Here is a 24,862-nt window from a genome sequence, read left to right as displayed (position 1 = left end):
TGGGCGGGGGTGTTCCCCCGTCTGGACCTTCATCCCAGGGGAGCTGGGCGAGGGTGGTGCAGGCCGAGGCTGTAAGCTTCCCCAGCTCAGGCTCACCTGTCGGCAGGGCCGCCAGGCCGCACGTAGGTCAGGACAAGCGGGCGGGACTTGTGCCCATCTTCATGGGCACCTCCTGGACAGAATTTGACAAGAGACGGCAGTCATCCACCCACCGCTGCCTGGTGCCCGGAGGCCCCCACCCAGACCTTAAGCAGGCTTCCTTCATCCCCTCTGCTCGAGGACTCTGTCCCTGCTATTCCCTGCCCCTCCTATGAGACATGGGCTCTAAATCCCATCCAGAGGTGGGACGGAAAGTAGGGAATAAAACCAAAGTCCTCTCTCGGTTAAACAGCTTGCTTTCTCTCCTGCAATCTCATCCGATTTCCCTTTTCTCCCTGGTTGCTAGGGAGCTCTGAACTTCACTTTCTGTTACAACTTTTCCCTTTCACTTCCTCAATCACGCACACTTTATTGGTTGGCCAAGTTTTCCATCTAATACTTGATTTAATGATCCTGGGTTCTTAAAGTTCAGAAAAAGATTATATAAATATAAATATATTTATATAAACATATTAATATAAATGCAAATAAATATATAAATATAAACATTATTTTATATATAATTATATAAATATAAGCTATATTTAAAAATAAAAATTATAGTTAATATAATATAGATATATCATAAAGATTTATCAATTACATATTTGTAACTATATTTAAATCTAAATATAAATATAAATTATATTAATATATAATTATAAAATGTAAATATATTAATAAATATACATTTATTTAAGTATAAACGTAAATTTATTTAAGTATAAATATATATGTATTTATTTAAATATAAAAATGAATTTATTTTAATAAACTTATGTTTGTTTAATATAAACATGTTTGTTTAAATTTAAGTTTATTTAAATTTAAATATATATTTATTTATCTAAATTTAAATATAAATATATTATAATTCATAGAGCAAAGCAGAACACACAGAATTGGCATTAGCCTCCGCGTCCCTTGGCCGCAAAGGTGAGTCTTACACTGACCTCTGAGGACAAAGCCAAAGCTATCGCCCTCCTTGTAGAGGGGGACATCCACTGTCTTTGAAACGATCCCTGGGTTGTTCTCGGGGGCTGGGGAGACGTGGAGACCCTCCTGAGTCCTTCGGTCGCATCACCAAGCTGGCAGCCGTCCCCAGAGTTCGTTCCAGGACAGGCGGGTCACCAGTCACAGACACTGCAGGAAAGGCCAACTCCCCCCACCCCATTTGACAAGCAGGACAAGTGAGGCTTAGAGGCGCCCTCCCCCCTGAAGCCCACTCAGTCCTCCGCTTACAGAGGGGAGAGGGCCGGCCCGGGCTCTCACAGAGACAGCGGCAGGACTCAAGCTTGAGTCCAGGGCTGGCAGTCTTAGGCTCGAGCTCAATTCCAGACAGTTACTCAGATTTCAAGACTTCAGACCAACTTTGGAAATTCAGAGCTGAGCTAAAGCACCCCAGGCCACTGTACTCGGTGCCGCACGGGAAGGGCGGGGACCTATGTACTCGGCGACATTCCTAAAACCTTCCCCCCAGAGGAGAAGCGTCTGGAAACCAAGCAGGATAAGGGTGTTACAAACAGGCCCTGCCGCCTCCTGGTGACAGCGTGCTACATTGCAGCAACGCCCCGGGTGCGGCCTGGCGGTCTGTGGCCAGTCCCCAGGTCCTGCCCGCCCAGGTGCTGTCAGGGAGGCAGCCGCGGCCCCCCGCGACCAAGGTAGTGGAGGGGGTTCCCAGCCCGAGGGCACCCACCGGGCGGGGGCAGCTCAAACTCCACCTCCAGCACCACGCGCTCGCCCACGTTCTTCAGTAGGGTGATGATCTCATCGTGGCGGAGCCTGGTCAGGTGGATCCCGTTCACTGACCGGATGTAGTCGCCCACATTCAGCAGGTCACTCCTGGGAGAGAGGAGGCCAGTGCACGCGCCGGCTGACACACGCTGGCGTTCACATCCTCCCCGCCTGCTGAATCCCGGGGGTCTCTGCGGCCCCATCTTACAGGTGCGGAAACTGAGGCTCAGAGAGGGCAGGCCTGGTCCGGGGCCACACGGCGGGTGAGCAGGAGAGTGCGGATCCTACCCTGGATCTGGGAGACACCCAGGCCTGGTCTTCTCCCCACCACCCCCCACATTGATGCTAGCCGGCCTGCTTTCCCTCCTGCGGGGGCATCACCCTCACAGAGCTCTACAGAGTGGCCAGATGTTAGTGCTTGCTATCCCTTAACACTCTTCCTGGGCCCAGAGGGGCAGTAGTAATACAGAGGCTAACTCCTAGTTTTCATGGACCTGAATCTGCCTGCAACGCAGGAGACCCCGGTTCGATTCCTGGGTGGGGAAGATCCACTGGAAAAGGGATAGGCTACCCACTCCAGTGTTCTTGCTTCCCTTGTGACTCAGCAGGTAAAGAATCCACCTGCAATGTGGGAGATCTGGGTTCGATCCCTGGGTTGGGAAGATCCCCTGGAGAAGAGAAAGGCTACCCACTCCAGTATTCTGGCCTGGAGAATTCCATGGACTGTATAGTCCATGGAGTCGCAAAGAGTCGGACACGACTGAGCGACTTTCACTTCCATGGTCCAGGGAGCCCCCGAGGTAAAGTAAATAGTACGAAAATGCAGGCAGTGTGTGTGGAAGTGCCAGCCAAGCAGAGTGGTGCTTCAGCCTGGGGCCTTGGGAGGGCTTGCCAGAGGCAGTGAGGAGGGAGGAATAGGAATTTGCCAGGAGGGTCTCTGGGCTTCCCTGGTGGCTCAGCGGTAAAGAATCTGCCTGCCTGTGTAAGAGACCCGGGTTCGGTCCCAGGGTCAGGTGGAGCCCCTAGAGGAGGGCATAGCAACCCACTCCAGTATCCTTGCCTGGAGAATCCCATGAACAGAGGAGCCTGGTGGGCTGCAGTCCATGGGGTTGCACAGAGTCGGACACACAATGAGAGGAGGAGGGTGTCTAGGGAAGGGGCCTTCTGGGCAGAGGGTTCTGCGAGTGAAAAGGCCTGGAGGGCCCTGTGAGCATGGGGTGCTGGGGTTGGGTTGGCTCCAGAGGAAAGGGAATGAAGTGGCCTCTAGCCCTTCCTCCACAGACACCCAGCCCTTACTGCTCTGCAGAAGCCCCAGGACCCCCACCCCGCCACCCGGCCCCCTTCCTGCCGGTCCCCTACCCACCGAGCCCAGGCTTCTCACCTGGCCGCAAGTCCCCCAGGCCTCAGGTTGGAGACCCTGGGCTTCCCATCCTTGTCGGTGCCCCCCGAGATGGTCAGGCCCAGCGTGCTGCCCTCCTTCTTGGTCAGCTCCACCGTGGTGACCCCTCGGAACTCCTCTGCCAACAGAGAGGGGGTGAGCGGGCAGCGTGGGGCAAATTCTGAGTCCCCGGCTCCAGGACAAACCAAACAGATGCTTGGTAAGCAGCGCGCGTGATGCTGGGTGAACTCATCTCCTTTTTACGGATCAGAGAGGCTAAGGGACTAGTCTAAGGTCACAGAGCCAACTCATTGGAGAAGACCCTGATGCTGGGAAAGATTGAGGGCGGGAGGAGAAGGGGACGACAGAGGATGAGATGGCTGGATGGCATCACCGACTCAATGGACAGGAGTCTGAGCAAGCTCCAAGAGGTGGTGAAGGACAGGGGAACCTGGCGTGGCACAGTCCAGGGGACAGCAAAGAGTCGGACACGACGGAGCGACTGAACAACAAGGTCACCGGGCGAGTTAGCGGCAGAGCTGAGGTGGTCTGACCCCCGCCCGGAGCTCTCTGTGCCTCCGGAGAGAAAGGGGAAGGTGGGAGGCTGTTTACCTGGGATGCTCTGCCGACGGCACGCCAGGGCCCCGTCGGCCACTCCGGCGTCCTTGCCTCCTTTGGTGTAAGGCCCATTGTCTGCAGGCGGCAAACAGAGGGAAGGCCCTGAGCTGCGCGGTCATTCCCATCAGGCAAATCCCTCCTGCCTCCGCAAGCTTCCGCTTGGTGGATGCGGCCCCTGAGGGGTTCCTTCCTGCCCCCAGCCCCACCCGGGACGCGCTGGGGGAGCCTCATGGCTTCTCCCCGCAAGGGCAATGCTGTCTCATCTCTCAAGTAACACGCTTTGGGGCACCCACCACAGTCTGGGCGGTTCTCTGCCACGCAGCAACTCGCCATCTCTACAGCCATCATACCACGTGCAGAGAAGGAAGCTGAGGCTCAGAGAGAGACGACTCGTGCCCACGGTCACAAAGCCCTCCGCCAAGGTAGCTTCTGCAAAAAGCCAGACGCCTGGCTCCGTTGTCCAGCCCACCCTGTGTTCCAGGTTCCCTGGACTGGGTTCTTCTTTTTTTTTCTTTTTCACATTCCCTCTCCAAGTCCCTTCTCAGTCCTGCACAGAGCTGGGCCAGGTCAACTGGTAAACCCTCAAGCAGGGTGGCTCTCCCATGCTGCCCCTGGGGCCGCCCCCTCCCCACCTCCAGGCACCTGTACAACCCCCCAGGCTTTTGCTAAAGAGCCTGCCTGCCAGTGCAGAAGACACAGGAGATGCACATTCGATCCCTGGGTCAGGAAGAGCCCCTGGAGTAGGAAGTGGCAGCCCACTCCAGTATTCTTGCCTGGAGAATCCCCATGGACAGAGGAGCCTGGCGGGCTACAGTCCACGGGGTTGCAAAGAGCTGGACATGACTGAGCACATAGGCTTCACCCAAGTCTGCACACGCCCCCACTGCCCCTCAGGAGCCCCCTGTGCAGCACCCGCCTTCACCACTCACCAGCTGTGGGAAGGCCACTCCCTCCCCGGCCCCCTGATGTCCGCAAGGCCTCACTCACAGGACCGTCCCCCTTCCCACACTTCAGAAGAGGGGATGAGAGAGGGCTGGGGCAGGGGCAGAAGCGTCCCATCCCATTCCAGCCACATCCTTTTTACGAGGGAGAGGCTCAGGTTAGTGTTCAGCCAGAGATGGGGTCAACCGGGGTCAAGATCAGGACACAGTCTGGTGAGGGCTCCGGGCTCAGTCAGAGGCAAACAATGGGGTTCAATCAACGGCAGGTTTCTCAACAACACTACTAACGCTTTTTTTGCCGGATGCTGTACCATGTTTGGGCTTCCCTGGTGGCTCAGATGCTAAAGAATCTGCCTGCCAACGCAGGAGACCTGGGTTCAATCCCTGGGTCAGGAAGATCCCCTGGAGAAGGGAATGGCGACCCACTCCAGTATTCTTACCTGGAGAATCCCATGGAGAATCCCATGGAGAGAGGAGCCGGGCGGGCTCCAGTCCACATTTAGCAGCATCCCTGCCCTCTGACCACTAGAGGACAGCAGCATTCCACGCCATCATCACAGCCAAAAATGACTAGACACCCCCTCTGTCCTGTAGGCGAGCAACACTGCCTCCCAACCCCCACTCGGCCCCTCACTGAGAATCAAAGCTTTAGATCAGGGGTGGAGCTCAGGCTGGGTCCAGGTCAAGTTCAGCCTGGGGTCAGGGCTCAACCCAGGACTAAGGAAGCCTGAGAACCTTCACCACCTGCAGCTCTAACCATTGAGAAGCGGTTTCTCCAGACCAGGGACAGGCTTCCTTGGCTTTGCCAGAAGGTGGGAAGTAACAAATCAAACCGCAGTTAAGCCCAGAGTCTTTTCCAGGGCCCCTGGAGTCAGCCCCCAGCCGCTTTGCTCACCACAACGCAACCCCAGGCCCCGTGTTCACATTCGCAGCCACGGATTCAGGCAACACCCCATTAAGTATAATGCCTCGTATTACGGTTCCCTCATTCGCACTTCATTTAGATTCAACAAGACGTTTCTGAGCTAATCAAATTAAAAAGACCGGGTTCTATCAACTGTGTGACAGTGAGCATCTCTGATATTTCAATGTGGGCAATTCTGGAATTAAAATGTCTTGTTCCGTGCAAATTAGATTCCGTCACTGGAAAATCCTTCTCTCCTGGGCTGCCCCGGGAAGACCTGAGGTAAGCTTGCTTCCCAGGGGGTGCTCATGGTAAAAGAACTCGCCTGCCTAATGCAGGAGACTTAAGAGATGAGGGTTTGATTCCTGGAAGGAAGGCATGGCAACCCGCTCCAGTCTTCTTGCCTGGAGAATCCCATGGACAGAGGAGCCTGGTGGGCTACAGTCCACGGGGTCGCAAAGAGTCAGACACGACTGAACGACAAACACTTTCACTTCGCTTCAAGTTTGCTGGCTCCAAGTTTGGGAGTCTGGAGACAGGGGAAGGGGAAGATATCCTAAGGACAAGAAAGCAGAGAGTCAAGTTTGCCAAATTCAGAGCCGTAGAATCTCAAAGAATGGAGAGGAATGGCTGCGGGTTCCGGCTGATTCTGGGGCAGAGGATCCGTTTCCTGGGGTGTCTCTGTGGCTTGTCAACACAACCTCACTGCACTTTCCTCATCCCAATATTCAAATTCTGCTCCAGTGAACGACATGGTGCCCGTGATGGCACCAACTGGGCTGTGACGGCAGGCTTGTCACGGCTGAGGCCGGGCGGGCGTGGGGAGGGGGGCGTCTGCTGGCTTTGGGCTAACTGTCAGGCATCTGACCACGCGATGCAAACGAGACGCATACAACTATGTGCGGACAGAGTCAGCAGGCGATAAGCGAGGACACGAGAGTCTTCTTCAGGGAAAGCACATGCATTTTAGGGTGTGGCCTTGATGAGTTCTCCGGGAAGCTGAGGCCACTCAGGACAGCTGGCTGCCAGATAAGGGGCTTCTGGATACCTCGGACCCCTGCCACTTTCAGAAAGGCACCCACAAGGAACGCTATATTGTTCACTGATGCTTGCTCGGAGGCGACCGTCCCCCACTTTCACAAACACCCTCAGGTCAGGGGGAAACAGGAGGCATTTACAGCAAAAACCAAGACAGGGTCAGAATTACTAGTCAACCGTGTGACCCAAGTCTCTATTTCTCTGTGAAATGGGGGTGTCTCCCCCACCACAGGCAGGAGAATTTGAGGGAATTATTTTATTTATGGAAAACCCTCAGAGGGCTCAGACCCCAGTCCTGCTCCCTCAGAGAACATGCCTGCTCTCTTTGGCTCTCTCTCTTTTTTGTTCCGGGACCTGGTAATTATATGCTTAGAGATGAAGGCTTTTCAAAAACATCTTTCCCACCAATTTTCAGCTGGAAACGTGCATAAAAAACAGAGATATTTTTATCTGGGTGTTTTTTTTTCCCCCTGTCTCCTCCTTCCAGCAATGGGCAATTATGAGCTCTTGCCTTCAGTCAATCTGTCCTGTAAGAACTCGCTTCAGAGAGAAATTCATTTCCGCAGTGATGCCAACCCATTCAGCAAGTGGGCTGGGCAAGTGGTGGGGGACAGGAGGGAGAGACGCCTGGCGGAACACAGACTTTACACGTGGTCCCCAGGCCCCAGGCTGCAGTCCGGGTGGGTGGGCTTCTCTTCTATTTCATTTCTCTTGAAAGCAGTGCTCATTTGCCTTCATTATCTCCGTTTCTCTGGGGCCCCAGGGAGCTATTGAGCTTTGACAAAGGGGAAAGGAAGTCAGCCCCCGGCCAGGCTGCCTTTGCCAGGGTCCCGCCTAAGCGGGGGAGAGGGGCTGGGGCCGTGGGGCTGGGCAGGGGGGCTGTGGATGGGGCGTGGCTGACCTTTGGCTCTGCAGGCCTCAAGGAGGGAGCACTCAGCATCTGAGGGGGGCCACTGAGAAACAGAGGCCCTGGTGGGAGGTTCAGCTTGGGCCGGACAGAAAATGACTGCTTGACTGCAAGCCACCAGCAGGGCCAGCCCGGCCCGAGTGCTGATGGAGAGAAGGGGGGCTCCCAGTCGCCTCTGGGTCCAACCACAACAGCGCACAGAGTGACCCGCTGTGGCTTGCTCCCTGCCAAGTGATCTGCCGAACCTGGCTGGCTCGGCCCCACCTTGGAAGCCATTGCCAGCTCGATGCGAAGGATGGACCCTGGAGCCTCAACCTGCTGCCGACTGGCTAAGCGGTCTGGAACGTGTCGCTTCGCCTCTCCAAGTCTTGGCACAGTGCTGGTGCCCACCTCGCGGGCTGGTGGGAGGAATCAGTGCGGTTATGGGGTGCCCGGAGCCAGGACGCATGTTAAGTTCTCTCCGTGGCCCTTCCACTGGCCTCATTAGAAAGATTTTCCTATTAATAACGGTAAGAGTCCCTACTGACTAAGTGCCAGTGCTGTGTTAGAGGCTTCACGAGTTTTATGTCATGTATCCTCATCACCTTCTGAGGTGGGATGATCGCCGTTCCCATTTGACAGATGGGTCGGGGGTGGTGGGTGAGGCACGACAGCTTAGGTGACTTCCCACAGCAAGGGGCAGGGCCAGGATTGGAACCCAGGCTGTAGTCTAAGAAACTGCAACTTGTTACCACTTTATCCTCACATGGGCTTCCCAGGTGGTACTTGTAATGAAGAATCTGCCTGCCAATGGCCGAGACCTAAGAGACGTGAGTTCCATCCCTAGGTCGGGAAGATCCACTGGAGAAGGGCATGGCAACCCCTCCAGTATCCTCGCCTGGAGAATCCCATGGACAGAGGGGCCTGGCGGGCTACGGTCCGTGGGGTCACCAAGAGTCGGACACGACTGAATGTCTGAGCAAGTATCCGCAGGTGGGTGGGTGCCATGATCATTCCTACTCTATCAAAGAGGAAACCAAGGCACAGAGAGGTTATGGGAACTGCCTAAGCCCATACAGCTGCCGGGTCGCATAGCCATGGGCCGCTCCTGCCTCCTCCCCTCGCTCCACGATGGTCTTGGGGGGACTCAATTCGGGGGTGATGCCTGCGGCCCTCCTGCCAGCAGCCTCGGCTCCTTTGGGCACTCCTGACCCACCGAGTGATCACCCTCTGGCCCCGGTGGGCTGGACCAGGGCAGACAGCCGGATGGAGGAGCAGCAAAGCCAGCTGCGGGCTGACCTCAGAGGACAGCCCCAACCCTCGCAGCTCACAGGGCTCCCCAGAAGCCGTGGAGAGATCACTGGCTCAGCCATGGGTGACCCTTGCTCTGTTCAGCGCATGTTTTTAAGGGAAACAAAAAGAAATGTATTAATAGATTTAAAAGGCAGACACCTGTTTCACTTGGAGCCAAGGACTGAAAAAAAAAAAAAAAAAAACGTGACAAAGGAAGCCAGAGCTGATCAGCCCGGTGCCTGGCCCGCTCCAAGCTCTTGGCCACTGATGCGTTCAACTCCTCCGAGAGCTCGCGAGCATCCCCCTCTACAGACAAGGGGACTGAAGCCCAGAGGGACCACTCAACTGGGGAGCTGCAGAGGACAGACTGGAGTTGGTCTGTCTGGCCCCCAGCAGACCACATCCTTAATCACCAGCTCTGCCCTTTCCCGCCAAACACGAGGGCAACGGACCCCAGAAGAGGGGTGCCTGGGGAGGAAGCGCCCGCCCCCAAGAGCCCCCTGTTAGGGCTCGGGCACCCACAGGCTGGACATGACCAGAGAGGTTGCCAGCCCCGCAATCTCCCTTCTACAAGGCATGTGGGGCCCCCGGCACTGGACCCTGAGCCCACACTCTGGCTCATGTTCCCCCTCTATGGGACCACAATGACCCCGGCGTCATGTGGGGTTGAGCACAGGCTCAAGAAGGGCCGTGGCCTTCTGGATCTGTGCTGTCCCACGTCCCTCTGAAACCCACCATATCGGAGTGCATGACCCCCAGACCAGGTCACCAATAGGAGCAGTGAAGACTCAGTTCATCCAGCAGAGAATCAAAGCAAAAGATCTCCCCACAACTGACCGACCTGGGCCTCCCTGACCTCACCTGCTAAAGCTCTGTCCTGGGCCAACTCCACTCTGTGCAATGGTCGTCCCACACCCAGCTTCCACAGCACCCCAGGGCCTTTGCACTGGCTGTTCCCTCTGCCCGGAATGCTCCTTCCCCGACATCCACAAAGCCCCCTTCCTCACCTCCTTCAGGAACTTGTGGAATCTTTACCTTCTCATCTTCCCCAAGCAGCTTGTTTGAATTTACACCTGAACCACTGGTATTTCCAGTACGGAGAGTCTGGCACACAGGATATGCTCAGTAAATCATTCGAAACGCAATTCCCACTTACAGATTAGATGAATGGGGATCAAAGAGGTGGAATGAGTTGTCCAAGGTCATGGAGTCAGGAAGAGACAGAGGCAGGAGGCAAGCCCAAGTCTCCCTGGGTCTGGAGGCCTCGGCCTCCGTGGTCTGGCGCTGGGGGTTTCCCCCCATGACCAGGGCTCTGCTAAGAAGCAGGAGGTCAGGCCTGCCCGAGGTCAGGCTCTGCTAAGACGAGGTCAGGCCTGCCCGAGGATCCAGGTGGTTCTGGTGAGGGCCCCCCCCCGCCAGCCTGGAGGAGTGGGCAGCTCAGGCCGTGGCAGAAGGACCCTCCCACCACCCCGACACACAGGCACCCTGTCTGAGCCTCCCTGCTGGGACAAAGTCCGCTTTGTGGCTGGCCGGCAGTCAGAGGAGAGTGCACACTGTGGGCCATGGGGCTTCCTGCCCAAATCTGCTTTCAAGCCTAACTGTGTACCCCAGTCAGGGACACACCCCTTCCTGCAGGGCTCGGGGTCCGTGGGGTGAACAAGGCTCCCAGCACCAAGACGGCAGCAGCAGGGTATGGGCCTGAGAAAGGACTTGTGCTGGCAGAGTCCATCGGGGAGGAGGAATGGCCCTGGGCAGTGTGCCCCACAGGCCCCAAGCCCCAGCCTGGCTCTCCCCGAGGAGCCTGCCTGAGCACAGCCTGCCCGCTTGGGGCCCCAGCCGGCTCTGAGAAACGCCGAGGGTGCATGGACTGGCCACCTGTTGGCTGCCTTTGGCCCCAGGCTCCAGAGAGGCCATGTGGCCAGAGGCCCAGTGGGTGGTCACGTGATCCAAGCTGGGTTGATGGGAACCAGCCCTGGGTTGCTGGAAATACCCTTAGCCTCAAAGGCACTAGGGGTCCCCTGGGCACCTCAAGGAGAGGAGTCTGCCTAGAAATAAAGCCTGCCTAAAAAGAGGCAGAGAAGAGGCAGAGACCTGGGGTCCTAATCGTGTTAACTGAGCACCTGGATCACACTGTGCCTGAAGCCGCATCTTGGACTTTTCCTTTTAAGAAGAAGCCTGAGTGCCAACACCAAGTGAGACAGGGGTGACCGTGAAGCGATGTGACCCGGGGAGGAGACGGGTCCGCAGGCGTAAGGGAGGGGGTGTCAAGGAAGCCGAATATTCAGAGAGGAAAAAGCCAGGGAGATCATGAAAGGCCTTGAATGCCAGGATAAGAAGCTGTGACCACATCTGAGTTTCAGCAAAAAGAACCCTCCCACAGCAGCATGGAGAGGGTGGGAGAGGGGAGGCCCAGGAGGCCAGTGAGGAGCCTGGGGCTAAGGTCAGGCAGATCAAGGGCAGAGACCACAGTACGGAGAAGAGCGGGAAGACATCTCCCCAGTGTTGCTCCAGGTGAGGTCTCCAGGGCACTGCCACCCTTGTGGCTCCGACCACTGCAGGACGAAGTGATCCCCACTTCTTGGGCCTGATGTTGAGAAGACAGATGTGCCCAAGCCAAGAGAGGGGTGGAGTTGCCAGGAGGGGGCAAGGGCAGATCACAGGGGGTCAAATCCCAGCCATCGCCCCGGACAAGTCACTTAACACCACCCTGCCTCGGTTTCCCCAACTATAAAATGGGGAGATTAACTGAATGCACAGTGGTGTGAGGACGCCATGAGAAAAAGCACAGACAGCGCTGAAAAGAATCTGGCACAGAGTCCGATCTCAATAGCTGTCAGCTACTATTATTATTTGCATTATTATTATTATTTGGGGGCCTGGGGGTAACTCCGCCACCTGTGGGGGGCGGGGTGGGGGCAGGCGAGAGCCTCAGTTCCCGGGCTCTCGGAAGCACGGTGCAGGGAGCTCTGCTATAAGAGAGATCTGGGTGCCAAGCCCGCCTTGGCCCTGTGGGTCTTGGGGGCGGCCGAGGGCCCCTCTGACCCTCAGCTTCCCCACTGGGACCACAGTCCCTACCCTGGGAGCTGTTGCACAGAGGTGACACCAGGAGCATGCCAAATATGGGAAGGCATCGCTGGGGCCGCTCAGGACACGGGCTGAAGGCTGAGCTAGTGGCCCCGAGCCCCACCCAGGGTCCCAGCCCTGGGGCCACCCAGGAGTGCGACAGCTGAGCGATACCTGCCTGCCCCCCACCACCTCCTTCCCACCGACCAGTCACCCCCGCAGGTCAGGGGAGCCTTGAGCCAGGGCAGGAGTTCTCCAACAGCACCCGCGGGCACACGGGGCAGGACGTGCCCCACTGGTACACAACGGAGGCCGGAGCGCTGGGGCAGGACAGCCCAGCGCTCGGTCCCCCAGGGCCGGGTCAGACAGACAGCCCTGCCACCTGCCCACCAACTGGGTGTCCGGCCCCCGCCCACCCTCCTCGCGCTGGGTCTGGGAGTGGCTGTCCCAGGCCTGGCCCCTCTCTGGGCGGCGGTTCCAGAGGACTCCGCAGGTTCAGGCCCCCTCGCCCCTCCTGCCGTCCCGTTACTCACCCGCCTCTCCAAGGGTCTCCCGGCTGAACCCACACAGCATGACTGCTATTGTCTCCCCGGTGCCACTGGCTCCCTCCCTCGCCCTCCCCAGGGAGGGGCCGTGGGAGGGGAGCTCCTGGCTCCCACTGGCTGGGCACGCGTCCACCCACTGCAGCGGGCGGCCCTCTGCTTAAAGGGGACACGGCCGTCGTCACGGCTGATTCCTGGACGGAGCTCAACACCCCTCCCCACCCCCCAGCCCCCTGCCACCCAGTCCGAGTCTGGGCAGGGGGTCTCTGGAGATGGCAGTCCACCCCCAGGGCCCTCAGGCAGACAGACCCCTGGGCCAACTCTGCCCCTGACACGTCCCGGGACTTTGGGGAGTGACTGCTGCCCGCCCCAGACTCAGTGTTTCCACCCAGCAAAGGGGAACAGTGCCTGCCAAACTTTTTTTTTTTTAAGTAGCAGATGCTAGTGGAATCTTGCACGGGATTCCCAGGATATAAGGCAGAGGAAAAGCAGTCATTGAACGAGGCCAGGGCGTGTCTGCAGGTCTCAGTATAGAAACCCTCACCCTCGGAGCCCCTTGGCCCTTCCATGGACATTCCAGCTTCCTTTCCCAGGCCTCTGTCTCCTCTCCCCAAAGGTGGGACTTGGGGAAGACAAGCCCAGCACCCTGTTACCCGGAGCATCCCCCAGCTGTGTGGGAAGACAGAGCAAGCCCGGAGCAAGTTCCGGCTTGATGAGCAGGGACAGCTGGTCACAACTCCAGCCCCCATTGGGCCTTGGGCCAGCACCCTCCGGGCGTCCTCTGCACCAGCTCAGGATGGCCCTGACGACCCTGATGGCCCCCTGGGGCCCTCCTCCAGCTCTCCAGCTGTTCCTGCTCCCCACCCACCAACACTGGTACGGGCAGAGAGCCATACACCGCAGAGGTGCTGGGAGAAGGATAGGGGATGGAGACTCAGGGTGTCAACAGCCTGGAACCAAACAGCATGTTGCAGCCAGCTGAATGAGCAGAGAAAGAGATGGACAAGGTCTCGGCTCCCTGGAAGCGCTCCAATGCATGGGAACAACGGGGCTCAAGTGTCCCCAGGTCCTGCAGCAAATGGGAGGGTACAGCCCATGGCTGGGAGCCCGGGGCTTTATCTGAGGTTCCTCCCCAACAGGGACGCCCACCACAGAACCCAGCCCACAATTCCTGGGCTGCCCGTGCTGGCTCTTGCCAGCCCCACCCTACTGGCACCTTCAGGACAAACTGGGATGCTGAGTGTGTGTGGGGGTGTCACTTGCACCCCTGGATCCACAGGTCACGTTCCTTGCCTGATGCCCACCTCCCGAGGGTGCCTTCATGTTTGGGTGACTTCAGGTACGTCCCAGGGTGCAGGGTGCCTTGGGCCTGCGGTGAGGTCAAAGGTCAAACAGAGATACCAAGGTCTCAGCCATGGGAGGGAGGGTGAGCACCGAGTCGGAGAGGGAACCTGATTTGGGAGGCGTTTGCTGGGAGAGGGCCTGTGGGCTCTCCGTGTGGTCCGCGATGCCCTGCAGCCTTCACGATAAGGCCCTCGATGAAGAGCCTGACAATCCCCAGGGCACCGAGAGCCACCCTGGAGCAGCCCAGCTGCACACCAGGCAGGAAGGGGCACAGCTCTTCACAGACCCTCATCCTCTTCCCCACCCCCCACCGCCCCGACGTACAGCCCCTTCAGGGAGGAGGGCGCTATGATGCCCAAGGCTTTGGAGTTCCATTTACCCGCTTTCCTAAGAAAATATTTGCTCTCCGAACACATGCATTTAAATGAGCGATTAAGACTGAGGGTCTGAAGCCTTGCCGTGTTTCTCTCGTGGCTCCTTTGGAATTTACTCTCGTGGACAAGGAGCGGCCGAAAAGGTCACACCACGGGTTATGGGAGAGCAAGCGAGGGCCAGCATCTTCCCACTGCCCTCTGTCCCTGCCAGCCCACCAAGCATGTTTCACTCCACTTTATCCAAAAAGTGGGTTTGAAAGCAACTATCGGTCCATTCTGGAACAAGGCAGGGCTTCAGTGAATATTTGGCACAGAGAGGTTAGCTGACTTGCCCGAGGCCACCCAGCTGTAACAGCAGAGCCAGGCATACACCTAAGAGGGCTGTTCTTTTTTTTTTCAGAAGACTGCTTCTTTTTTTTGTTTGCTTTTCCTTTAACATAGAGATGCAGTACTTTTATTTTTTATTTTATTTGGCTGCGCTGGGTCTTAGCTGCAGTATGTGGGATCTAGCTCCCCAACCAGGGACCGAACCTGGGGCCCCCTGTATGGGGAGCAACGAGTCTCAACCATTGGGCCACCAGGGAAGTCCCAGAGATCTGTTCTTAAAGGCACGGCTAGATGCCTCTCAAGGCGAAGAGGTTTGGGGGTGAGATGAGGGGGGTCCACCAAGAAGGCGTCTTTGAGCCTGAATGTGCAGGATGGGAAGGACGGTGCCGTGAACACAGTGCCATGGGACAAGGGAGGAGGAGACCAGGCGGGAGACACAGATGGAGCCAGACCACCGAGGGTAGTGGCAGCCACTCCTCTGGGTGTGGGCTGAGGACCAGCAGCATCAGTACCTCTGGCCCCACCAGGAGCCCCCCAAGAAAGGCAGACGCTTAGGGCTCCCTGGGCCTGCTGACCTGGCATTTCAACTGGCTCCCCAGAGGATGCGGAAGAAGTTTAAGAAGTGCTATATTACGAGCCAGGCTTCCATCCTGCAGACAGTGGGAGCCATAGATGGTTGAAGAGCAAGGGTGCGAGAGGCTCCGCGAGGACCTGAGACACAGAACACCGGCCCCAGAGGGAGGAGGTGGGAGGACCTGGGATGAGCAGCAAGAGCCCCTTCTGGGACCTGGGAGCAGGGGAAACTGTGGCGGGGCCCTGCCCCAGCGATGAGCCCTCTCGTCCACTGCGGCCAAAGCTCGGGGAAGCAGAGGAAAAGAGGCACAGATTGCTGGGCGTGCACGCGACTAGAAGCCAGGTCTGCAGGGGCCCAGGCCGCCAGTCGCTCGTGGGCACAGGATTTGAGTGTTCTACATTTCCATCACTGAGGATGACCCGGGAGGGGCACTGGGCAGCCTGGGGAAGGAGGCAGGGCCACTGAGCTGACGAGCGGTCCCTCCATGGCCAGGAGAGGTCCTGACACCTCTGCGTCCTCAGCTCTTACGGGACAAAGAATCGATTGCTGTGTGACCTGGGGCATGTGTCCAAAGCTCTCTGGGCCTCAGCTTCCTTAGCTGCACAAGGGGAATAATAACAGCACCCACCCTCTAGGGTTAGGGAGTCTAGATATAGACTCAGGAAGCATTTACGAACCCACTTTTCTTGCAAGGGTCTCATCCCAATGCCTCAGATGAATGAGGCCAGAGAAGGGGAACTTCAAGGTAGCTGAGCACACAGGCCAGGCGCACCCAGGTTCAAACCCCAGCTCTGCCACCCAAGGACCTTGTCATTCCAGGCAAATCACTTCTGTGCAAACTGCGTCCCCACCGGTGACAAGCGAGGACACAGAGGCCTTAGGAGGTTGGCCCAGTGCCCTGACCTCCTCCCTGCAGGGCATTCTCGAAGCCTCTCAGGGTGCCATGCGGTGTAGGACCCCGGCATCACTGACCCCCACCCACCCAGGGACAGTGACCCCCTCATCTCCATGAGTGGGAACTGACCCCACGCTGCACAGATGGGAAAACAGAGACCCAGAGAAGGTAATGTCGGAGCCCCCCCCAATCCCCCTCCCCCAGAGCAGAGTGGGGCTTGGACCCCAGCCTCTGTCCCTCCTCTCAGACCCCAGGGCTGGTTCGTCATCACCACACAGACAGACCATGTCCTGAGCTGCCAGACACCCTGAATGACGGCCGGAAATGAAGTCTGGGTGGGAAGGATGCAGAGATGGCGATCTGAGGACAAGAGATAAACCATTTATTGCTGTTCTGTTGCTTCTTCCTCCTTGTCTCCCTCCCTCCCTCCTCACACTACCCCGAGGGCCAGGCCAAGACAATCACTCCCCTCTCCTCTCTCAGACATTCCGTAAGGGGCACTATCGTCCCCATCTCACAGATGGGGACACTAAGACCTGGGGTAAAGCCACACCTGGGCTGTGCCCGGGAGTGGGCCCCCGGGCTGACACCTGCTGGTCCCCAGTGCCCTTCACCCCAGCCTCCCTCCAGCCCTGGAGGGCAAGGTGGTCTCTGGCGGCTTCTAGAGCAAAGCACGACAGGCTGTGTGCAGAGACGGGGAAGGGTGAGGCTCGGGAGGCGAGAGGAACCGCAGCGGGCTCTTCACGGAGAAGCTCTGCGCCCGGCCGCATTCTCAGCATTTTACACCTGTCTTCTCGTTTCATCCATATTCCTCGGACGTGAGGAAACTGGGGCCTAAAGAGATGAAGCCACTGGCTCTGAGTCACACAGAGTCTGAGGACCAAGTGGGATTTACACCCAGGCCCTGCTGATGCTGTCTACACAAACATCCCACTTGCAGGCCCCCCTGAGAAATGCACACTCACGGACACAGGAAGAAAGAGAAATGGGTGGGGGGTCCCCAAGCTGCTGCTCCTGGAGGATCTCTCTGTCCTCTGACTAGGGCAGGCCAAGGGGCCATTGTCCAGGCCCGGACACAAACAGGGAAGCTCCTTGGGGCTCCCTCTCAGCCTCCATGCAAGATACCGGCAATGGCTTCTCTCCTGGAGGAGAAACACGGGGCGATGACCGTGTAGGGTCCCTGGAGCCTTGGGCTCCTCCTCTGAATGATGAAGCTGTCTGTCCTCATGGGGTTTTGTTGAGAAACTCAGTGACTAAACAAAACGCCTGGAAAACTGTGGTGCGCAGGCCCCATGGAGGTGGTCAGGGTGAACATGGCCCTGCCCTGCCTCTCTGGTCACTCGGCACCCGAAAGCACCCACTGCCTTCCAGACACTGAGCTGGATGCCAGGTTTCCAAGAGGCCAAAGCAGGTGTGGAGCCTGCCTGTCGGGCGCTGCTCTGGGGGAAGGACAGAGCTCAAAGGAGTAGAAGAGTAGTCGCTCAGTCGTGTCTGACTCTCTGCGACCCCATGGACTGTAGCCCGCCAGGCCCCTCGGCCCATGGGATTCTCCAGGCAAGAATACTGGAGCAGGTTGCCATTCCCTTCTACCAGGGGATCTTCCCGGCCCAGGGATCGAATCTGGGTCTCCCGCATTGCAGGCAGATTCTTTACCGTCTGAGCCATCAGGTAAGCATCCAAAGGAGAGAAACACACAAATACAGGTAAATGATGGAGTCAGTGCTAAGGGCTGAGGGACCAGGATAACAGGCGGCGGGCAGGGGTCAGGGAGGCCCTAGAGGAGGTGCCTCTAGGCTGAGACAGGTTGGGAAGGAACCAGGGTGGCTGCGGGGATGAGCGTGGGCTGTCTGGGGAGCAGGAGGAGAGGAGCCGGGATTCTGCTCCGAGTGCGGTGCCAAGGGAGGCACCAGCAGGTTTAAACAGGGTCCTGAGTGATCTGACTTGTGTCCAAAAAGCAGCCGGAGGGGCTAGGCTGCCAGGGTGCAGATGGCATGGGGGGACCAGAGCAGGAAGGGCCAGGTGCCGCAGGGGCAGGAGACCGGGAAGCCAATTTTCTCCGTGCCTCGGGCCAGTCCCTTCCTGCTCTGAGCCTGTTTCCCTCCTCGTGACCAGCAGTGTGAGCCTGGGGACCTGCCAGGGGGTGAGGGCGGAGGGGAGAGGTCGAAGCCGGGAGTCAGGATGCATCGCGATGCGAAACAGGAAGAAAACGGAAAGGGGGCCGAGCTTAAAGGAAACATCCCAAATGTGTGCAAGGAAACGCAGATGAGTGCGAGAGCCGCCAGACTCACTGGCAAGCAGAGAGGTGAGGGGGAGGCAGTGCTTCTCCCACTGGACTCCTCAGGGCGGTGGACATGAGACCTGCAGGCGAGAGCAGGCGTTGGTGCCCACCGGGAGGCGGAGGGGCAGGGGCACTGCAGCGGGGTAAACTGAGGCAGCCAGGAGAGACCCAGACCCTCCCCCGTGGTAGGCAACCTCCGCAGTCAAAGCTACGGTTTTTCCAGTAGTCACGTACCGATCTGAGAGCTGGACCATAAAGAAGGCTTTAGCGCCAAAGAATTGATGCTTTTGAACCGTGGTGCTGGAGAAGACTCTCGAGAGTCCCTTGGACCAGGCAATCCTAAAGGAAATCAGTCCTGAATATTCACTGGACGGACTGATGCTGAAGCTGAAGCTCCAATACTTTGGCCATCTGACACAAAGAGCCAACTCACTGGAAAAGACTCATGCTGGGAAACATTGAGGGCAGGAGGAGAAGGGGACGACAGAGGATGAGATGGTTGGATGGCGTCATAGACTCAATGGACATGAGTTTGGGTGAACTCCAGGAGATGGTGAAGGACAGGGAAGCCTGGTGTGCTGCCGTCCACAGGGTCACAAAGAGTCAGACGCGACTGAGCGACTGGACAACAACCCTGAAGGGCAGCAGTAAACGCCATTTGTGGAGATGACCTGCATCTCCATCTGGGGGAGGGGGCGCGTGTAACACGATGGCCACACCCGGGCACAGCCACGGGGATGGGTTTAGAAATATAGTGTCGAGTTCACGGGAGCAAGGAGAGGAGGAAATAGCAGGAGGAGAAGGGAAGGAGGACAGAGGGGAAGAAAAGAGGCCGGGAGAAGGCAGGAAAGATCATGAGATTTCCCTGTGACATCATTTATAAACTACAAACATACATAAAGTGCAACGTGTGCCCAAGGGCACATACACAGTGCAGATCTATTTCACAGAGTGAAGGTTTCCAGGGCGGTAACTGGGAAGAGGGGCAGGGCACGAGGGAGGGAAAAATAAAGCAACCAGAGCGGGTGCCAGGCTGGCCCAGGACCAAGTGCGCTATGAACTGAAGAATCTAGCTCAACCGCTGAAGCCTGGGATTAAAAGTAAAAAATAAACAGATGCCTCGAAGGGCTTGTTAAGAAGCTGAAGCTCTCTCCTGAGGATACTGCGGAGCCACGGAAGGTTTTAGAGGGAGGGAGGGATGGGGTCAGCCCAGTTCCTTAGAAAAGCAACCAAACTGGGAGCTGAGAGAGCCCTGGGTGGGGGTGGAGCCTTGGCTGACCTCAGTCACCCTCCCCACCAGGACCACACAGACTGCCCACCTGCCCACTCGCTGCCTAAACAAAACCAGAAAACAAATGGGTACGCAGTCAGGGCTCAGCCCCGTCACGCATCCTCATCTCAGAGTGCCAAGGACACCACGGCAGTGCCCTCCCCAACCCCCATGCGTGTCCAGCCTTGCAGAGAACCCTGGGCTGGGAGTCAAGAGATGCAGGTTCGAGGCCCAGCTGCCGCCCACACAGGACCAACTCTGTGCTGAGAATATCACAGGTAATGCAGAACACCAGGGTCTCTTGTGGAAGGGACCACCCTCAGTGAGGACCCGCCAGGAGCCCAAATATAACAAAAGGGGGCTAAAGATCAGGCCGCTCGGGGAGGCACCAGGGAAGGCTGCCTGGTGGAGCCGGTGTCCAGGCTAAGCCTTAAGGGACGCAGGAACCAAACCCTCCGAGATGCTCCAGGAAGGGCATTCCAGGCAGAGGTACAGCCTGGGCAAAGGGTGGGAGGGGGAAGGCACGCAGTATCGTAGGGAGAGGCACCAGCCCACGTGGCTGAGGTCGGAGGTCCCCCAGGAGCAGGTGGGCTGGACAGGCAAGGGGCTGAGTCCTGATAGCTGGACACCTGCTTGAGGGAGAGAATGAATTGAATGGGGCATCCTGGCACCTTGTGGATAACACCTGAGGAAGGAGGGCTCTCCTCAGCTCCCTCCACAAGATGCTGGCAGGAGGACACATGCAGGGCCCTCCCACGTGACCGAGCTGTTGGGAGCAGGGCGGGCGTGGAGAGAACTGGACCCAGAGGACCGCGACGTCCCTTGGGGCTGGTGACCCATGGGCTGTGGAGGGGCAGGCGCAGCTCTCCTCCTATGCCCTCAGCCACCAAGAGGAGAGGCAGGTGGGTTCAGCCTGTGGCTAACTCTGGACTCCCACCATCCCGCTCTGGATCAAGCGGTGCCCTCTGTGTCCTGGTGTAAACGCCCCAGAGAAACGGCATCTACACACGGCTCTGCCATTTTGAGTGCAGGGTCTCACGGAACCCCTCAGGAGCCCTTGGACGTGGGCACTCCTGCTCCTCTCTTACAGAGAGGAAACAGGTTCAGAGAGGGGAAGGGACTTGGCCAAGGCCCCCTGCTAGGACAGGCCGAGGGTCAGAGCGTCAGAGTCAGGCGCTCCCGCCTGGGGTCCTTTACGTGGGCTCTTCCTTCTTGGGCTCTTCCTTCTGCCTGGAACTCCCTTCCCCCTGCATCCCTAGAGCCCAACCTAAATGCCACCTCCACCAAGAAGTCTGCCCTGACCACACCAGGTGGGCCCTCTTTTCCCTCTCCCAGCCTTTCCTTCAGTGCATTTGCTCACCTGTTTTTTTCCACTAAAGAAGGGACTCTGGACTGTCTTGCTTATTGATTTTGACCCTGTGCTCAGGGCTGGGCTTCATACAAAGTAAGAGCTAAATAAGTGTTTACTGAATGAATGACTAAGAAATAAGTAACCTCTGGATTGCTATATTGGAAAGAAACCCATCATTCATCCCTCTTCAATCTCATGCGGAAAGCCTTTCTGTTGTCTGGTAGAGCTTGCATACCTCCATGAACAGGGAGCTCACCACCACACAAGCAGCCCTCCCTATTTCTGAATGGCTGTCAGGATGGGAGTCCTTCTGTTATCCTGAGCTGGAGCCTATTTCCCTATGGCTTCTCTGGGCCCTGCCCCGGACCAGCCTGCAGAGACTCATAGGTCGTGCCTGGAGCCAGGTCACCCTGGCAAGAGAAGTCACAGCTCAGAGTCTGGATGTGGTTCCAGTGGGGACCCACCAGCTTCCCTCCCACTCTGAGGGTCTCTCCTGGGTGTGTGGCTGGAAAGAGTGGGCGGCCATCGACACCCCACACCACCAGGAAGTCTGGGGCCAGGCTCTTCAATCCCCTGTGAGTGTCACTGTGCTTCTAACGTCCAGTGGCTTCAGGCCCACGAGGCTGGCACGATCACCTCTTTTTACAGATGAGGAAACTGGAGTCCAGAGGGGCAGGAGACAGGGGCAGGTGTCTGACTTCAAAGCCTTAATCTCAGCCCAACACATTCTCAAAAGGGCTTTGTGTGATGGTCTTATTTTGTGTCCTCCTGGTGGACTATTTGAAAGAGAATCCTGCTGTTGTGGACTCATTAGTGGTACAAGCTCATGCAGGGAGAGACTTTGGGAAGGCAAATTTTGGAGAAGGGAATGGCAAACCACTTCACTATTCTTGCCTTGAAAACCCCATGAACAGTACGGAAAGGCAAAAAGATATGAAACTGGAAGATAAGCGCCCCCAGGTCAGTAGGTTTCCAGTATGCTCGAACAGTGGTGTTGGAGAAGACTCTTGAGAGTCCCTTGAACAGCAAGGAGTTCCAACCAGTCAATCCTAAAGGAAGTCAACCCTGAATATTTATTGGAAGGACTGACGCTGAAGCTGAAACTCCAGTACTTTGGCCACTTGATTCGAAGAGTCGACTCATTGGAAAAGACCCCGATGCTGGGAAAGATTGAAGGCAGGAGGAGAAGGGGACGACAGAGGATGAGATGGTTGGATGGCATCACCGACTCAATGGACATGAATTTGAGCAAACTCTGGGAGATAGTAAAGGACTGGGAGGCCTGGTGTGCTGCAGTCCGTGGGGTCTCAAAGAGTCAGATACGACTTAGTGACTGAACACCGCCACCACCAAGGAGGTCACACAGCCAGCTGAGAATACGCCGGTGAGATCCAGGCAGCAGGACTCCCTGGTGGAGGTGCAGGGCAGGGGTGGCCCCTAGCACAGGCCACTTATTTGAGGACAAGGCTTGACGCTGAGATTTCTGGGTCAGTGCCTGCTCCCGGTCAGTTGAGGCTCCCCATGTTCCCTGGCTCAGTGCTGTTTAGGAAGAATCCTTGGGAGGTTGCCAACTGGTGTCAAGAACCTGCCCTCCCCTGCAGCCTGGCCTCCCTCCATTCCCACCTTCAAGCCTTCACACTCTCGTTCCCCCAGGAATGAGCTGGCCCTAAGGCCTCCTCTGCCTGGCAAAATATGCTCCCCAGGGTTGCCCGGCTGGCGCTTCCTGGGGGCCGCTCCAGCTGGTTGGTGTCCCGTCTGGGTCTCCAAAGCCCTGGGGCACCCCTCAGTGCCACTGTGAACTCACCGGATGCCCCCCTCTTCCTCGCCCATCTACTCTGGACAAGCCTGACCCCTGAGGGGTGGCAAACATTCTACCCCTGCCAGCACCCCCTCCTCCAGCAGCAGCAGCGTGGGGGCCTGTGAGGGGACTCTGGGCTCGGGTCCTATCTCCACCCCGACTTGGCTGGGTGACTATGAGCAAAACTGGCCTCAACCTTTCCATGTGTAAAATGGGGGTACATGTGTGGGCTGGTGCAGGAGCCATGGCCTGTGGCCTCTGGAGGCTGCTCCAGCTCCTACCTCGCCAGCCTGGGACCCCTTCGCTTCAGTCCCCAGCTTGGACTCAACAACTCTGTGTGCTCTGTCACTGAGTCTGGTCTGACTCTTTGGGACCCCACGGACTGTGGCCCGCCAGGCTCCTCTCTGTCCATGGGATTTCCCAGGCAAGAATACTGGAGTGAGTTGCCATTTCCTTCTCCAGTAGGAAAGCTTCTGGACCCAGGAAACGAACCTGCGTCTCCTGCATCTCCTAGACTGGCAGGCAGATTCTTTACCACTGAGCCATCTTGGCTGTTTCCAAACCTCAAACCAGCATTCCTTGACGGACTGTTTTGCAACCGGGGACCGAGCCTTGGTGACAAGCGAGGACTGTCCCCAAGGTCACCTGCAGGGACCCCAGCGGCCCCAGTTGTGTGGCTCTAAGAGGCTGCCGGGTGGGTGCCCGCCCCCCTTCCCACACATGCACTTATGAGTCACCATCACCTGGGCCGAGTCAGTGAAAGGCGGGGGCTGGAAGGACAAGGTCAGCCCAAGGAGAGCCATGGGCGGATGGGAAGCAGGGTGACGAGACTTCCAGCCCCAGGGGAGCCGGGTGGGGGCACAGAGGGAAACTGCGGCCAGGAGGAGCAGGGAAGGGCTCCAGGGCCACAGGCAGTGGGGTCTCCTGTGTGATGGCCGTTCTTTCTGCTCCATCAGCCCGTCTCCCCAGAGAGGAGACAGGGGCTGGCAGCCTTCACAATCATCGGGGCGATTAGCAGGCAGATGGTCCTGCTGGACTGAACGTTCAAGCGGACAGACGGAGACGCCGCTGGGACACGGGCTGACCCGATCAGCACCGGTGCTGGTGGGCGACGCCGCTGCTCGGCCTGGAGGGGGAACCTTGGGGGACCCCGTCACTGTCTCTGCAGGGCCGTCCTGGGGCGGGGGGAGCAGAGGAAGTGGGGAGAACCTGGGGGAGAGCCTGAGGAAGACAGACTAGTAGCTGTACGCTGAGGGGTCCTCTGATCCTGGCTGGGAGGCCAGATAACTGACCACTGAGAAAAACGCCTGTGGTGAGATGTTTGGGCTTGGAAGTCAGACTGCCTGGGGGTGGGGATGGGGGTGGTGGTAAGGGGTTACACAGACACCACCATTTCCTTCCTGGCTGTGTGACCTTGGAAAGTTGGCAAGTCACATCCCCCCTGAGCCTCAGTTTCCTCACCTGTAAAATGGGGCAATTTAGTTCACAGCTCACAGGATTGTCGTGAGGATGAGAAAGTACACAGGAAGCACTTAACACAATGCCTAGCAAACATCAAGTGCTCAATAAAGGCCTGGAGAACATAGAACAGGTCCAGAGGTTCACTCCTGGCTGCGGGGGTTCCAGGAATTATTCCAGGCTGAGAGTTGATCCTTGGCCCTCTCTGCCCCGGGGGAGGGAGAAATCCCCGGGGACTCGGCACATCCTGGCTAGTCTGAACTTGGTCGGGTGGGGTGGGGCAGGGGCTCGGGGGTGCGGGCTGCTGTCTGGGCGCTGGAGGTGGGAGGCCTGTTTCCACACTGAGAGTCAGATCCGAGACCCCCAGCGCAGCTGCTGCAGCGTGAGAAGCGCCGGGAGCCGGATGTGGAGGCGAGAGGCAGACAGAGGAGAGACTCATTACGGAGGGAGAGGAAGCAGTGAATAATTCATCACAGATGTGCGCCACGGAGGGGGCGCGGGCGGACAGAGCTCGAGAGGGCACGCGCGGGACAGGCCCCGCTCGGCCGGCGGGGGGCACTGCTATCCTTGAACCTCGTCATCCCTGAGCTGCCCCTGGCTCCCCCAGCACCGCAGGGGCCACACCAGAGGGTCCTCCTCACCATCCGCCCTGACCACC

At 57.7% G+C, this 24,862-nt stretch overlaps 1 protein-coding gene across 6 annotated transcripts in view; it reads right to left on the bottom strand.

The window, feature by feature from the left end:
• The window catches only part of GRIP2 (glutamate receptor interacting protein 2), a 103,769-nt gene that overhangs the window by 33,801 nt on the left and 45,106 nt on the right, over positions 1 to 24,862 (bottom strand). For 5 of the 6 annotated variants that reach the window (XM_025272157.3, XM_044933606.2, XM_044933607.2 and 2 more), the window contains exons 2-6: positions 3,863 to 3,943; positions 3,254 to 3,389; positions 1,835 to 1,980; positions 1,092 to 1,178; positions 97 to 172 (exon numbers count right to left, since the gene is read on the bottom strand). In XM_025272157.3, coding sequence (XP_025127942.3) covers positions 97 to 172; positions 1,092 to 1,178; positions 1,835 to 1,980; positions 3,254 to 3,389; positions 3,863 to 3,943 — 526 coding nt within the window. Of the gene's footprint in view, positions 1 to 96; positions 173 to 1,091; positions 1,179 to 1,834; positions 1,981 to 3,253; positions 3,390 to 3,862; positions 3,944 to 12,526; positions 12,620 to 24,862 lie in introns of those variants that run through there. The other variant, XM_006078888.4, reaches the window with a different exon arrangement.

This window comes from Bubalus bubalis, chromosome 21, assembly GCF_019923935.1.
Source record: "Bubalus bubalis isolate 160015118507 breed Murrah chromosome 21, NDDB_SH_1, whole genome shotgun sequence".
NCBI classification, from domain to species: domain Eukaryota; kingdom Metazoa; phylum Chordata; class Mammalia; order Artiodactyla; family Bovidae; genus Bubalus; species Bubalus bubalis.
Note: the sequence above shows the minus strand (reverse complement) of the source record. Positions and strands in the feature narration are given on the sequence as shown.